Source organism: Aulonocara stuartgranti (genome assembly GCF_965226115.1).
Source record: "Aulonocara stuartgranti genome assembly, chromosome: 14".
Taxonomy (NCBI): Eukaryota; Metazoa; Chordata; class Actinopteri; order Cichliformes; family Cichlidae; genus Aulonocara; species Aulonocara stuartgranti.
In genome coordinates, this window is record NC_138950.1 from 28,254,802 (window position 1) to 28,271,466 (window position 16,665).

General features: G+C 42.2%; 1 protein-coding gene across 3 annotated transcripts in view; it reads right to left on the reverse strand.

Annotated features, from left to right (window-relative positions):
* Positions 1-543: 543 nt before the first annotated feature.
* pde2a (phosphodiesterase 2A) overlaps positions 544-16,665 on the reverse strand; it is a 172,877-nt gene continuing 156,755 nt past the window's right edge. For all 3 annotated transcript variants that reach the window (XM_082503218.1, XM_082503219.1, XM_082503220.1), the window contains 13 exons: positions 16,277-16,389; positions 10,896-10,973; positions 10,661-10,783; positions 10,493-10,563; positions 10,085-10,207; positions 9,910-9,997; positions 7,898-7,945; positions 7,512-7,586; positions 7,279-7,378; positions 6,280-6,392; positions 5,382-5,420; positions 5,158-5,264; positions 544-3,976 (listed from right to left, as the gene is read on the reverse strand). In XM_082503218.1, coding sequence (XP_082359344.1) covers positions 3,742-3,976; positions 5,158-5,264; positions 5,382-5,420; positions 6,280-6,392; positions 7,279-7,378; positions 7,512-7,586; positions 7,898-7,945; positions 9,910-9,997; positions 10,085-10,207; positions 10,493-10,563; positions 10,661-10,783; positions 10,896-10,973; positions 16,277-16,389 — 1,313 coding nt within the window. In that variant the 3' untranslated portion in view covers positions 544-3,741. The remainder of the gene's footprint in view (positions 3,977-5,157; positions 5,265-5,381; positions 5,421-6,279; positions 6,393-7,278; positions 7,379-7,511; positions 7,587-7,897; positions 7,946-9,909; positions 9,998-10,084; positions 10,208-10,492; positions 10,564-10,660; positions 10,784-10,895; positions 10,974-16,276; positions 16,390-16,665) is intronic.

The window sequence follows — 16,665 nt, forward strand, 5'->3', positions numbered from 1 at the left end:
TATGTTTGAGCCTGTATATATACTTTTGAGAAAATTCAAAGTCAATTCAAACTTCAACACCAAATTTTTCATTTTCTTTTTAAAGTTATTAAAGATATTTGTTGTACAGTCATTCAACAGTTAAGAGAAATCATAAAAAGACCCAGATTTACCATGACATTTTTGCCTGTGATGAGTCTATGAAAGCTTCTGACCACAACTCTATACAGGAATAGCTTCAACTAGGGGCTGATAACATATAATTTAAATGTAATTTCCCATTATAAAAGTATAGCTGTATGAACAAGCTATATAATTTCTATTTAAACTAATGTAAAAACAGGAGAAATGCTAACTACTTTAGGGGTAGATTTTTATCCTAGGAACCCCTCTGAAATATGTTACCCTAGCCATGCTTAACCATGAGTCCATGTGGCACAGGTCAACAGGAACAGCAAAGATGCCTCTGTGATGACTAAATCAGTGTTGCCAGATACAAATACACAGTTCCAGACAACATAATACACGTGTGGTGTGCACACACATTTAGAAAGGACAACCGAGAAGCCTTTCATCAGATTTATTTCAAGAAAAAAAAATGATTTAAAATGTTGCACATTTGCCTACTTCTGAAAATTGTCCTTGTTCAACACGAAGAACAAGATCACCAGCACTCAGAACTCAATGAAACAAATAATTAACAGATGAATATCCTGGATTTATTGACCAGTATAAGCATCATTTATACATTTCAGATTTGCCTGGGTTATATATTATATGTATATCCCAAACAAACATATAATTTTCTTTCATCCCCTCTGTTAAAAGTCTGAGCTTAGGGTTGTTCAAAAATGGCTTAGCAAAAAAAGAAAAAAGAAAAAAGAAAGAAAGAAAAGGAGAACAGAAGGCAACCACTTTAAACACATTACAGAATTTGAAAAAAAAAAGTCCCATTGTAAATAATGACAGACGATCAAGAAACGTTTTCTTTTGAAACGCTTGATATTTACAGCAATTATATTTTTTGCCACTTTTAACAATTATGTCACAGGTGATTGTTACGATGACGTTACGTCACAGGTTCGAGTCCCGCTGCTCAGTGATGATGGGAAATCGATTGTGTTCACAATCCATTGACAAGTTGTCATGACGTAGCGGGAAAAGTCAAATATGAACACAGCCCTCGTCGACACTCCAACATTAGAGAACAAAAATATTTTAAGTTCTGTCTGGGTTTTTTTTCTTTTTTCTTGTGGTGTTTTTAATGTTTTCTTTTTCTTTTTCACTTTGCAGCTTGCCAAGAAAGTAGAAAATGTTTGCTTGGCACATTTAGCCCTGACTCTCTAAAACAAACAAACAAAAAGGACAGATACACAATCGTGATAGAAAACTGAAGCATTTTAGGATTAAAATTGTCACACTCCATTGATTTGTGTTTCTTTTCTAAATGGAAACATCATGATCTAACACTTAAAAGGCTTTGGCAACTCAGACCTAAAGCAATAATTTAACAAGAGGCATAGGTATTTACATAGGAATCTATGCAGTGTCACAGAGGCAGACAATTTATATTGCACATGGAAAAAAAAGACAAGTACATGTGAAACGTTGGTTTTGAAATAACTGAAAAATAAAACAAAAAAATGAGAAAAAGAGTTCAAGAAAGAGAGAGTGGCTCTTATACAGACACGTCTGTACGCCCTTTAGAAGCTTTGCAGCAAAACCATCTCGTCCACGGCAGATCAAGCACTTCCATCGAGCTAGCGCTGATGCATATCCCAATCTTGGTTTCACACATACATCACACCACTTTTAGAGGCGATTAACCTTCCTCACTAATTGTCTACAAAAGGATCCCATGAGGGTTCATAAGGTACTTTTCAAAGAGAAATCCTACATTTGTAACCTGCGATTTGAAAAAAACTGAAAAGAAGCTTTCATCTTCTTCCATTAACATTATCGGGGCAGCATAAAAGGAAAGGGGGGAGAAGAAGGAAGAAATTCTGGTAGATCACTCGAGGTTTGTGTCAGCCTTGTTTCTGTGAACACCGCCTCTGTGGAGCTACACCGAATATTTCTCTCTTGCTCTTAACTACCTCTCTCTCACCCACGTAGACGCTCGTGCCCATCCACACATTCACTCATCCCCCGCCCCCTCCCCGTGCAGCCCACGTGCAATGGTGTCCACTTTCCCTTTGTAACTATTCAGCGGTTTTCCTCACATTGCTCTGCAGCATTTCCTACTTTAAGCATCGTAAGGTAAAACTGAGCAATAGCGTACTGTAACATAAAAATCCAGTCAGGTTTTCTATGAGGCACAAGCTGAGAACATAATTTCTGACGCTTCCTTTGGAGTGCAGCGATAGTGAACCGCTGGATGGTTCCAAGAAAGAGTAATTTTGTGATGGCTACATCTCTAGTTTCTTTAAAAAAGAAAAAAAAACCCAATCTGGATGCACTGAGAACTGAACAAAACGCTTTTATGTCTGACTGGGACACCCGAGGGTGGCTGTGCAGATAAAATAGAAAGAAGTGAAATGACGATTGTGACATCTGAGGTTCTTCACACGGGTATTTCACAGATATACATCTTCTCAGCAGATCATTCAGTCAAACATGTCGATACTCACGCTATCTCTATAACAAATATACAACATACATACTAAACAGACTCTTTATTTCAATTTTTATATATTAAAAGCTCTAAGAAAGGCAGCAAAGATGCGCAATAAGGCAGATCCATATGACACACTCGATGACACACTCTACTCTGGCACATTTGCACTTACAGATGAGATGGATCTTTTAAAGGGATTTGGTTACTCTTTACCTAAAGTGGGTTCATGAGGACGTTAGTCAAGAACAGAAAAAAATGACCTAAATGAAGAGGAAATGTGACAGATGGAGGATGGTGAGAAGAATAAAATGGGAGTCTTTTGGGTTAAGTGTTTAATGAAGAAGGGTCAGGGATCAGTGACTCTGTCATTAATAAGTGATTGTCAAATTGTCCCCTAAACACCTAAAAAAAGCAAGAAGTGAATCACTAAAAAGAAACAAAAACTCCCCGTGCATCTTGATGGTCATGAATTTATTATTACACATATCCTGAAAAGCTGTAACTAAAATGTGTTGAGACGGAGTGGAGATGGAAATGGAAATGGAGTGCATTCATTTCTTAGTTAATGGAAAAAAAATAAACACTGACCCAGATAAAAGGAATAAAACATGAGGTGTCCATACAGCATGCATTCATAAGCATCAGGTGAGGGCTATGGCAGCTGCTTTAAATCAATATAAGCTTTTATGACACATTTTACAGAAACTATAGCACTTTCATCTCACTGTTACATGTTGAAGTAGTCTCTGCTGTCACAATGAATCTTTTCCGCCCCCCTCGATCTTGAGACAGTATGTGCATGTACATATGTGTGTCAGTGTAGCTGTGTGTTTTTACAATCTTAATCAGGATCAGTACTGTATGAATGAGCTTGTGACTAGTGGTAAAAACCTATTATAGCTGCTGAAATAGACAAAGTCACCACCTTCTGCCATCTTCAGCCGGAGACGTGTGGCTCCAGCACTCGTTTCAGATCGCTCGTCTGATTCAGTTTGAAACTTTTGTCCCGTCCTGTCTGGCCTCCTAAGCATCTAAGTGGTTGACAGCAGAGAGAGACCTGTGACTCTTAGGTCACTAAAAAGGTATCCTCAGCCTCTTACGGGACCACGGAAAACTCGACGAAAACCGTCCGCGGCCTGCTGCCGTCACTGACCCCTCCCTCCTTCTGTGTCGTCGAGGCAGCCGTTGAGGCAGTGGTCGTCACTCCCGAAAGCGCCCTGGGCCTGCAGCAGCTCGTATTCCTGGTCCAGGAAGTCGAGGCTGTTGTTGCTAGGCAACCCACGGATGGTGAACTTATGGGACACTTTGGTCCACTGCTCACGGTTAGCCGCCACCCTCTCGTACAGCTCGGTGGCCCCGGGAAACAGTTCAGACAGCAGCCTGAGAAGACAGGAGGCAGCAGGTGGTGTTAATTTTAGGCCTACACATGATTGCTAATGAAGAGTCCTCAATGTCCCAGTCTGAGAGTTTGTTCAATTAATGCCACTCTAAATGAAATGGATTAATCATTCATATAATTATTGTTTTAATTTTATTTATTTAACGTCATGTAATGATTTGAACTGTGCTATCGGGTATTTAATCATCCAGTAACTGGCATTTTGATTTTTCACAGGTTGCAGTCACAGCACATTATCAGAATAAACTGTATATATAGACAATGTTAGTGGCCAAATTGATGTCAATCACTGGTTTTTGAAGTCCTGTTTTCAAGCTTCCACTTTAAGCATTATGTGTTTGTTTGGTTGCTTTTTCAATAACCAGATGTCAGGTGCCAGGTCTGGGTCTGACTGAGAATCTGAGGATCATGTGTGCTCAAATGGTAGCAACCACAGGTGGTATAAAAGTCGTCACCCTTTGGTTTTTCAGATCCTGTTCTGAAACCTCGAGATGAGCGTTTGCCATCGCCATCTTCATTGATGATGACTTGTGTCATTAGCTAACAAGTGTGTGGTTCATACCACCTCCACTTTGAAACGTAATATGAACAAGATTTACATAACAGACTTCATTTGTTATTCAATGAGAACAAAAACCAGTTACCGAGCCCATAAAATCAGCAGAAAAGTGTTTCAAGAGGTCAAGATAGAAAGCTGATTTCCAACACACTTCTATTAGCACGGAAAGCTTTTTGCAACCAAAACTAAACCCATCTGGTGGCCTTCAGATAAAATGCAGCTTTAACCTCCAAAGACCCGAACTCTTCCACGACATGCATTTTAAATTTGTCTTTGATATTTGGGCATATTGGGACCCGGTGAATGTAAAAACAAAGAATTACCAGATTTTTTTAACCTTTATCTGTTCTTGCTCCTTTAAATGAGTTACTTAGATGCTCAAATGTCCACTAGTTAGTTTAAAAAGTTTCAACCACAGTAAAAACAGTGCTGATGAGAGTGAATGCCAAAACAATCAGCAAAAAGACTCCAGAATCAGGGGATAATGTGTACATAATCTACAGTTTTGTTTTAAGCAATGTTTCAAACTAAATCCTTTGTGTGATAAAAGGACCAAAACAGATCCAATAATGAGTCTGTGCTGCTTTCAGGTTTTGTACGCACTTGTAGATCGGCATGGCGATATGCTCCATGAAGCTGATCTGCAGTTCCGGTATGTACGCTTTCTCTCTGTCCATCATCTCACTGGGCCTGTTACCCATGGCTTTTTCCTGCAAACACACGTTAAGCTATGATTAATGACCTCAGTCAGGCGTACAATAACACACTTTCACCACATGTTACTATTTTCACATGTCATTTAGCAGTTAGCGTACACTAAAACATACCAGATCTCCTTGAGAGAAGAACTCTTTATAAATCAGCTCCTGTAGGAACATAGCAGCAGATATTTGAAAGTCTTAACATGTGTCATATTTATAGAGACATCGTTATGTATGAAATTTAGTTTATTTGTCTTTTATGCAAACATTTTATGCTGTTACCTGCCATAAACTGCAAGTCACTTCTATTAAAGTTCAATATTTGGTGTGATTGGGGTTTTTCACTGATAGAAATGTGTTCTCTTGCTATTGAGATGATAATGTATCAACTGAGCACTGTAAAAGCCAATAAAGTCTTCCACAGAAATGTGCTATTGGTTTTGAAAACAAGGATTTACAGTTTATTTTCTTTAGGTGTTTGGAGATTGAGGGTGGAGGATTTGGGGCAAGGTTTACGGGTTTGGTGGTGGAAAGGGGGCAGGCCAAGATTAAACATAATCCTAAAATGGAGTGCGGTTTCTCAGAATAGAAAATAATGGAATACAGCTCAAAGGTTGTTTCCAGCTGTACAGCTTTGCATCTCATAATCTCCAATGTCCTAGAAATGGGTCAGTTTCACTGTACAAACACTGTTAATTAGAAATCTTTAGTCGTGTTGCTAAAAGATGAAACAGAAACTTCTTTCTCCTGCAAACCAGCAAATGCAGCATGAACCCGATCACACTAAAGCCTTTTCTATTTTCTTCCTACTTAGAATAAACTGCTACAGTGAGCAGTTTACTAGGTCAAAATAATTACAGCTATTACTTCCACTAAGCTTTTGGAATTTGTACTGCAGTAATACTGAAATATTAACAGTCTTAACTGAATTAAACACATTAATACAACATTTTTGCTACAAATGGCAAGTTCTAGTAAGTATGTGGTAATGTTTCACATATACTGGTGCAGAACACAAACTGACAGCAATTTTGCGTGTGGTTTTCCAGCCCTTGGTTTGGTCTGACAGGTCACACGAAGTCATTAACAGGCACAGCAGCAGGGAGTGGTGGGTACGGCTTTTTGGATTGTATCCATCTGAAAAACACACAAAACGCATCGCTCTGCGTTAACAGCATTTCAAGCACTGTTGCTACCTTTCATCTAAGAGGAAAATCACACAATTCCGAAGCAAAAGTGCTTCAAACTCATTGCATAAAGTTCATTTTAGTCTCCAATATGCATAATGATAGAAGTGACAATAAAAGAAGGTCACAACAGGATGTTAGATAAGCAGACTTTGCGTGTTTGGTAGGCAGAAATGATTTTCCAGTGCCTATTAACACTCTACACATTCATTCAGTATTCTACTCCATGATTGACAAGTCACCTATTCTAGAGTGTGAGAAAGTTGCTAACTCATTTAGTGGTTTTTAATGTCCTTGAATTGCTTTAACGGCTCGAAATTGTTTCCACGGAGGAGACATCCACTCAGGATAACTTATAATTGGTTGCATTCAAGCGTAACAAACCACTGGCCTGGAGGTTACAGCCAATTACATTGCATAAGAGTGTAAGCAACTGTCTTTTCTAAAGGGTAAATAGTCCAATGAAAGTGGAGGATTATTAAGAATGTCAGAGCTGAATGTTGCAAGCGTGAACTCAGATCTCTGCAAAATAAGTCAGTTCATGAAAAAGAAGCAAGTCATAGTGCAGAGGAAAATGGGTTGTCTGTCTGTCTATGAGCGATCTTTCAGCTCAGCAATGGATAATTGTACTGAAACGGTGAATTTCTAATGTTCTATATTGTTTCGTCTCCCTTGTGAAATCAGGCCGCTTTAATCTAAGGAGACGTAAAAAGAAATATTGCTTTGCTTTCAGTGTGAATCGACAATCAGAACTGAGCCTCCTGGAGCTGTTCACGGGTGTGAGTCTAAAGCAACTGCAGAGACGTGGCTGCGCATACTGAACATGTGACATGTACCATCAGACATCTTCTGCAGATCCTTGAAAATGCGAAGGTGGTGAGCAAGGTCCGTGGCCAGAATTATGTCTCTCATTAAATCCAACATGCGCTGGTAGTCCTAGAGACATAAAAAATAATCGTTAGCTTGCAAAGGCGGTGATAGAAGCAAATGAAAATATGAAATCAGCGAGAGATTGAGAAAAAAGAAAGTTGTTGAAATGCACGAATGGAGAGAGGGTTTGATAATTCACCTTCCTGGAGAACTTCTCAAAGATGTTGCAGCCATGAGTGTTCAGAATAGCGATGGCCTGGGCAAAGTGATGTCTCTGGCGTGGCAAATAAAGCATAATGACAAAACGTGTTAGAAAACGGTGACTCTAAAGTGACTAATGCTGCAATGCAAAAGGCAAAAACCAATTTAAATTCCTCACATTGCCTCATCGCTGCTGCAAAAAAATGTCATGATTGATTTTGGCCACTAGATGTCCTAGCAGAACACTACATTAGCAGCTCTCAGATAATGGCATTCATTAACTATGAAGGAGCAAGCCTATACCAGTAATCGCACAATCTTATCGTCTCTGTCATAGGAAATAAAGATTTACACAGTCAGTGTGAAAACTCTGAGAGACTTTACCTCCATCACAGATCCCTCTGAGCTGTAGAGAGCAGCCAGCACAGATTGCTGGAAACATAACAGACACACATTTGAAACACAATCCTTTTAGCATGCGCGGCACATTGATTCAAATCAACATCCTCCAATAAAATATAGCAGTGTTTTCTCTTTAACAGGAGATGGCAGCTCTCAATTGAAAAAAAAAAAAACATATATATATATATATATATATATATATATATATATATACAGAAGCTTATCAATGATGGATTACTTTTGTCTTATAATGTGTGTCTGATTTAGGTTTGTGCCTGATTAGAGTGTAGCAGGGCGACACGCTTCTAATCACCTCGTGATTAGACCCTGATAAAACCGTGCAACCCTCGCTATTACCCGGGATGCTTCATCTCGAGCATTTAAAGTAAAAATTTCAACATTATCATAACTCCCGCTGTTGTTGTCATGTTAAATGAAATGGTTTGTGTGTTTCTTCCTGGCTTTTGTCAGGCGGGGAAAGTGATTCACAAATAACATCCCCCTAACGTTTGCGTTTTAATTTATTCATATGTTTTTTTTTCTTTTTTCATTTACAGTAAACAATACATACTAATACAGTATTGTTAATGCAGTAACCACTATCATTTACTGCAATATCTTCTCTTCTTCTGTCTCTTATCTCCTCTTATTGTGTTCTTTCTCTCTCAGTCTCATCTGAGTGGTTAGTATCTGGGCAGAGTGGATCTGCAGTCCTCTGGGGATGCTCAGGAGCAGGCGGTTTGGGAAGGCAGGCCAGGTCACCGTTCCTATCCTGTTAAATACACGCTCTGTATTTGAGAGGATAGGAAGCCCAAATAAACAGGCCAAATAATTGGAAAGATACCACTTGTATATACCATAATAATAGATATAAGTTAAAATTACTGAACTCATATATCCAAAAATGAAAAATGCCAAAAAGGCATAAAATTATATTTTTGTGGCACCAAGGTGATTCCTAAAGAGGACACATTGATGCATCTGGCCTTTTGCTCATCCATCTATCCATCTATTTATCTCAATGGATCATCTATCAGTCATGGATTGGTTTTCACAGAGCCCAGACCTCAACATTATTGAAGCAGAGTGGGATCATCTTGACAGAAACATCCAAAGAAGAGCTTTAAAAGTCCTTTAAGAAGCCTGAAGAACTATTCTCGAAGACGACTAAAAGAAATGAAAAGACTAAGATAGTTCATGGTACCACGCTGGTACCTATTTTTTGTTACCTTCCTTGTGGGTTTGTATATATTTAGCTGTCATTTGTATGATTATTTTCCTTGCTCTAATTAGTATTTAGTTTTCTATTTATCAAATAGCTGCTTTAGTTGAATTCACTGTGTTTAAGAGTTCAGAAGCCTCGTCTGTTTGTGGTTTCCTTTTAGGATTTATTCATTTTTATTCACATGTTTTATTCATTATTAAGATGCCAAGTTTTCAGTTGTTATTAGTTTTTATTTTTACCGCTGACGTTGCTTTTAGTTCACGTTTCACGTTCACCTTTCTATGTTCCTCCGTCTCGTCCGCCGATCTTCTCTCCGTGTCAGACTCATTCTATTCCATCCATTGTGTTGTGTTGTGTCACACTTCCTGTTTTCTGTGTCTTGTGATGTGTTTACTTCCCCATCTCATTATATTTGTTGGCTTCAGCTGTGTTAGTACCTGCTACCGCTCCTCTCTATATCAGGTGTGTCTCTGCCCCCCTCTGTTAATTGCAGCTGTGTGTACCCCAGTGCTGTACCTCCCTGCTCAGAGCTTCCCTGTATCTCCTAGTGTTTTTGGATTACTTGCTCATTTCCCTGGTTTGTTTACTTATTATTGTGTTTATTTTCCCTATATCAGCTTTTGGACTGAATAGAAGATTAAAAACATAATGCATTTTTTGTCTGCATGCATAAAGCTGCAGTCCTGCTTAGAGCCTTGTTTATTTTTCTATTATTTTGTATCATTCCTACTGCTTTCTAATAAAACAAAAGCAAAGTATGTGCTCTCACCGAGGCCACTTGGAAAGAGTTGTTGGTGCCACGGTGGTCCAGATCATGGCACATACAGGACACAAAGAGCGCTAATATTTCTATATCCCTAGAAGACAGCAGGCATAGAAGAATCATTTTAAATACAAATGATATAAAACATCATTATAAAGTCTTTTGAGACTTGTGTACTCACTCGAGGTAGTTGGACAGCCCTAGGTTTTTGTAGAGCAGGTAGCAGAAGTGTGAGACGGAGAAAGCGTGCATCCAGTTGTGGTAGGGAGGGTCTCTGTAGCCTTTCTTCACCATCAGACAGAACCTGGCACCAAGGCAGCAGTTTAAAAACACTCTCATGACTTTTTTTTCCAACATGTAACTCAGTGGTAGCCCCGGAAATTCTCATTCACAACCCATCTCTCCATCAGCTTTAAAAAAACAAACCTGATTGAAGATTCTGCTACAAGCTTACAACGCAATACTACTTAACAATGTAGCCAGAGAATCATTAATAAATAAAGTAAATATTCTTTATTTAAACAGCTGATGGAAAATGATTTAAAGCACAGGCTCTTAAACACAGCATATAAATTGACGGATGTCAGACCTGGCGAGCGTGTGCATGTCGATCTTATAGGTGTTGATGAAACCCATGTCTTCAAACATGCTGAGAACGCACTGCAGACACACAACAGGAGAAGTTACATCAGATTTTGTTCTCTTTAAATCTTTGTGCTGACAGCATTCAGACACACTCTCTCTCTCTGCTTCTTACCATCGGCGTGGTGTCATCGGGAAGGGAGCGCGGCGTGCACGTGAACTCTGCGAAGCACGGGTCAATCTCGTTCACCGGGTCGATGCCAGATACCAGCAGCTTAGTCACCTCTTCCTCTGAAACCTGCCACAGACTCATACTGAATCATACTGAGTAAATAGCATGGACACTGTCAGTAAATGCTGCGCGTCGCTGTGCGAGAGTGAGTTTGTGGGATGAAGAGATGTGATTTTACCTTCATATGGTACATCATCATTTCATTGGCCAGATGGGATCTGAACTGAGCCTCGTGGACTCTCTTGTAGAGCAGAGACTGGAGGAAGAACCGGCACATTAAAACGTTGCTAATTCATTTTTAGTAAGAATGAATTCATTATATTATCACGATAACTGGACAAAGACAAACAGAAAGAAATTAAATTAGATGTTTGTGATATAAAGTAATAAAGTTCAGTGAAATATTATGTTATCAGGATCTCCTACTTATGATCGATCTTCCAGCTGGAACCATATTTTGCTTTTCATGGTACCACTGACTACATGCTAGTGAGAGATGAAGTTCTATTTTATTTTGAAAGTATGTTTGTGGGTGGCTGTGGCACAGAAGGTAGAGCAGGTTAGTGGTTCGATTCTCCCTGTCCTTATGGTCTTTTACAGAGTTTGTCATGGTTGGCTGCGTGGCAGGCGTGCAAGCAGGAGTGGTGGATCCAAAATGCAGGACTCAGACACAGAAGTTCAACTTAAAGAGCAGCTTTATTGCTGGAAACCCTCTTACTAACTAAAGGCATCAAAAGACAAACAAAAACGCTGGTGGACTAAAACACTGAAGCAGAAAACACTGAACTGGAACTGGAACCAAACCACTGGTAACACGGAGGCAAAACACACACAGCTTGTTGAGGGTACGACGCAACACTGACTCAGAGAAACACAGGGTCTAAATACACTGGGAAGTAACGAGGAGAATGAGACACAGAAGGAGGGCACAGCTGGGGGAAATTAGAACTGACGAGACAAGCAAAGCAGGACACATTCACATAAGACACGGACCTACAAAGTAAAACAGGAAGGATCACACAGAGACGCGAACTTGACACAGTGGAGACAGCAACTAAGAAACACAGAGACATAAACCATAAGGCAGAGGACTCTAAGAACCGAGAGACACAGAGGGGAACTCAAACATGCAGACACAGACTTACACAGAACAGAGGGGACATAGAGAAACATGAAGGGCAAGGGATCGAAACTAGAAACCATAGAAACTCACACCAAGTACAATAATACAAAAATCACAATGAACTAAAACGCTGGGTCAGGAGACCCAGGACCCTGACAGTACCCTCCCCCCAAGGGCTGGCTCCCGACAGCCCAACACAAGAAAACGAAAAAAAACAAAAACCGCCCAAAACAGAAAACAACCCGACCAGGGCGGGCGGCGGGGGCCCAGGAAGGAGGGCACGAAACAAAAACACCGAAGCATAAGAAAAATGGAGTCCAAAACAGAAGAGTTCAGGGGGCCGGCCAGGGGGCCGACAGCACAGGAGTCCAAACAGTTCAGGGGGCCGACCGCGCGGAAGGCAGCGGCGGCGACGAAGGAGACGACGGAGCAGTTCAGGGGGCCGGCCGCGCGGAAGGCAGCGGCGGCGACGAAGGAGACGACGGAGCAGTTCAGGGGGCCGGCCGCGCGGAAGGCAGCGGCGGCGCTCCAGTGTCAAGCGTACTGGCTGAGGCCCGGTGGGCACAGGACCAGACGAGGCAGGACCGGACGAGGCAGGACCGGACCAGGCGATGACAGGGCCGGACCAGGCGATGACAGGGCCGGACCAGGCGATGACGAGGCAGGAACAGACGGACCCGGCGACGGCGGGGCCGGACAAGGCGACGGCGGGGCCGGACAAGGCGACGGCGGGGCCGGACAAGGCGATGCGGAGGACCCTGAGGCCGGGCCAGGCGAGGCTGAAGACACGGAGGCCGGGCCAGGCGAGGCTGAAGACACGGAGGCCGGGCCAGGCGAGGCTGAAGACACGGAGGCCGGGCCAGGCGAGGATGATGATGGAGCTGCAGCAGGCGAGGATGATGATGGAGCTGCAGCAGGCGAGGATGATGATGGAGCCGCAGCAGGCGGCTGGACGGGCTCCTCGGGCCCCCCAGCCGATGAGGCAGGAAGCTGGACGGGCTCCCCGGGCCCTCCAGCTGACGTGGCATGAGGCTGGACGGGCTCCTCGGGCCCTCCAGCTGACGAGGCATGAGGCTGGACGGGCTCCTCGGGCCCTCCAGCTGACGAGGCATGAGGCTGGACGGGCTCCTCGGGCCCTCCAGCTGACGTGGCATAATCAGTAGGTGCAGAGACCACCGGCTGAACAGAAGGCTGAGCAGGTGATGGAGCAGCAGCAGGCGAGGCAGGAAGCTGGGCGGGCTCCTCGGGCCCCCCAGCCGACGAGGCAGGAAGCAAAGGCCGGAGCGGTCCCTCGGACCCTCCAGCGGAAGAGATCACTAAGCCAGCCGTCATGGAGGCCACTGGCTGACACAGAGGCGACACAGGAGCCTGAGCCGAGAGTGGCTGCTGAGCAGGCGACACTGGGAGCTGAGCTACTGGAGACACAGGTGACACTGGTGTACTGGGGTGAAGGCAACGAGGACGCAGTCCCTCTCTTAAGGGAGGATAGAATGATTTAGTGATAAATCTGGATGGGAAAAGATGCTGATGCTGAGAATACCAGGCAGCGAGGGCTTCCAGGAGGGTAGCTGACCCTTCCTTGCCTGGACCGCCCATGCCAAACAGTTCGAAGCATATCCTGGCTCTCAGAGCTGTTATTAGTTGTTTTAATCTGTTAATGTCCAAAAAACCAGCTGTGCAGAGGGTGGAAGACAAAAAGTTGTCAAAAAAGACCACCTGAAGGAGTCTCTTGGGGGTGTCCTCAGCGTGGTTTACTTCCCGGCAGTGATTCCACAACTGCGCGAGATACTGAGACCGTGAGTCCGCAGGATCCATTTGATGGTTGCGTCGTTCTGTCATGGTTGGCTGCGTGGCAGGCGTGCAAGCAGGAGTGGTGGATCCAAAATGCAGGACTCAGACACAGAAGTTCAACTTAAAGAGCAGCTTTATTGCTGGAAACCCTCTTACTAACTAAAGGCATCAAAAGACAAACAAAAACGCTGGTGGACTAAAACACTGAAGCAGAAAACACTGAACTGGAACTGGAACCAAACCACTGGTAACACGGAGGCAAAACACACACAGCTTGTTGAGGGTACAACGCAACACTGACTCAGAGAAACACAGGGTCTAAATACACTGGGAAGTAACGAGGAGAATGAGACACAGAAGGAGGGCACAGCTGGGGGAAATTAGAACTGACGAGACAAGCAAAGCAGGACACATTCACATAAGACACGGACCTACAAAGTAAAACAGGAAGGATCACACAGAGACGCGAACTTGACACAGTGGAGACAGCAACTAAGAAACACAGAGACATAAACCATAAGGCAGAGGACTCTAAGAACCGAGAGACACAGAGGGGAACTCAAACATGCAGACACAGACTTACACAGAACAGAGGGGACATAGAGAAACATGAAGGGCAAGGGATCGAAACTAGAAACCATAGAAACTCACACCAAGTACAATAATACAAAAATCACAATGAACTAAAACGCTGGGTCAGGAGACCCAGGACCCTGACAGTTTCCTCCAATGCATCCACTGATATAAAATCATTTATGCATAGAAAAAAGTGTGTGGATGAGGCAAGTAGTAAAAAATGCTTTGAGTGCTCAGATACAGTAGAAATGCACTAAATAAATATCTTTGGATGCACTGAAGCAAAAAATCAGGTGGTTAACAAGAGGTATGATGTCATTAATAAAAAGATAAATTATCCAGATTTTTGTTTTGGCCTTTCGTTCACACACAAAAAGCATTTTGATCTCTGAAAACTGACCTACAGGAAACAAACATTAAGGTACAACAGCCACTATAAACATATGTTGCAGAAAATTATATTTGATTTTCAGCTTTTGCTCCTGCTTCTAAGACATGCGCCTGATTTTTGATGTCAGACTGTGCGCCGTGTTATTGTTTGTAGGCCTCTGAGTGGCCAACATTTCTATATGATCAGGATTTTATCGCCACCTGTTGCTTGGGCATGATCTCGTTTTGCATTTTCATGTGGACAAAACAGTGGTTGTATGGATTGTTTTTCTTTAATGAAAGTGAAAATAAACCCTAAAACCGTGTACGTGTGGACGTAGCCCAACTTCTATGGCTGAAAAACATGTTTAGCTGCTTTGAAGGAAACTCTTAATCCTTTTCAGCTTTCAGTTTGCCAACCTTCGTGTCTGCTCTTCTGGCGCCTCTCTGTTTGTTTTCTGAGTTTTGGCACCTTTCAGTTTTTCCCCGTTTGTTTTTCCTCACTTGGACTTTCGTATTTTGTTTGGGCTTTTGTCGGATTATCCGGAATATTCTTCACCGCCTTTTTCCAAGCACATCGAAGCCATTTTCAGTTGTCTCACCAGTTTGTGATTGCACACATATGTTTGTTACTGCTTTTACATTCACATTCAAATGGTAAACCTGTGATTCATGATTAACAAGTATGTTTTAATTTTCGTGGGCTTTTCACAGCCCTACGTCTGGCCCCCGCTTTACCTTTTAGTACATGAGGGAGCTTTTTACAACCCTGAGAGTACTCTACAGCACGATACTGGGTGAGATCTGATGAATAATATATCTGGCTGTGCTTTAAATCATTAATTAGTGGCCTCGAAAGCAATTATTTTTTTTCTATCAAATATGTTTATAGTTTGTAGATAACCTATTAAGTACCAGCAGTCATTCAGAGGTCACACTCTGCAGGAGCTACTCAACATGAAGTGACTCTGTTTATTAGAACGGGAAGACATTTTTTTATCTTTTTATCTGAGATCAGGGTGGTGAAGGATGAAAAAGACAATATTTCAACAGAGTTTGTGGGCGATAACAAATATATCTCTCCTTGTTTGTTCATCACTATTATCACAGACGTGATCGTCTTCATAATCGTCTCTGTGAGCCGCGCACAGCTGTTCAGCTGGAAGTATGTTAATAAGTTCAGTTTGCAGCAATCATACAATGCCAATGAACTGCACCACGAAAGCCGTTCACTTCCATCTGACTGAATCTCCTTAAATTTCCCTTGAGACTTTCCTCTTCTCTGCCTCGACTGAGCATTTCACTCCCACTGAGCTGATCTCATCTCGCCGGGACGGGATCAATCTTTCTGACATCGTCAACTATTTTGGGGAGAGCCTCCTAATGATGGATATACTGTAAATGCTAAACTCACTTATATTTGCATCATTATAAGGATGCATGGAACTTGCAGAGATTACATTATTTAAAAATGAAGCTGACTTATTGACCGAGAGAGTCAGTGTGTATGAAGATGAATTGTATAGCAGTCTGGATTTATTCACTGCTGCTCACAGAGATAATAAGAGGAAGTTTGGAAAGTGAGAAGTTATAAAATAATAGTTACTGGAATTAAATTATTTCTCCTCACATGCTCATGTATGTGTGTTACTTTTTAACAACTTGGTCTCTTTGATTAAAGGGAGTTAGAAGAGACTCACATGGGCAATGCTGATGCCACAGTAGATAGAGAAAGCTGTCGCCAAATCCTCATCGAAGCGGTTGAACCACGGCCCATTCATCTTATTCACCAACTCAGCGACGCCGATGACTTCTGGAAAACGGAAGATTTAAAGAGGAAAGGGGTGAGGAGAAGAGGAAGGTGGAACAATTAGGGAGGAAATGATTAAGCAGGAAGAGGGGCGAGAGATGCAGGGATGGATGGAGGCGGGTGAAAGTTGATGAAGAAAAATGGAGAGTGGAAGAGGGAGCGACAAGGACGAGAAAATGAGGCACAAATGGCAAAAGTCAACGTCGAGTCAAAAAGGTCTGCTAACTTGAATTGATTTCACGGTGGAGTCAAACCTAATTGCACATAAAAAGCTCTGAA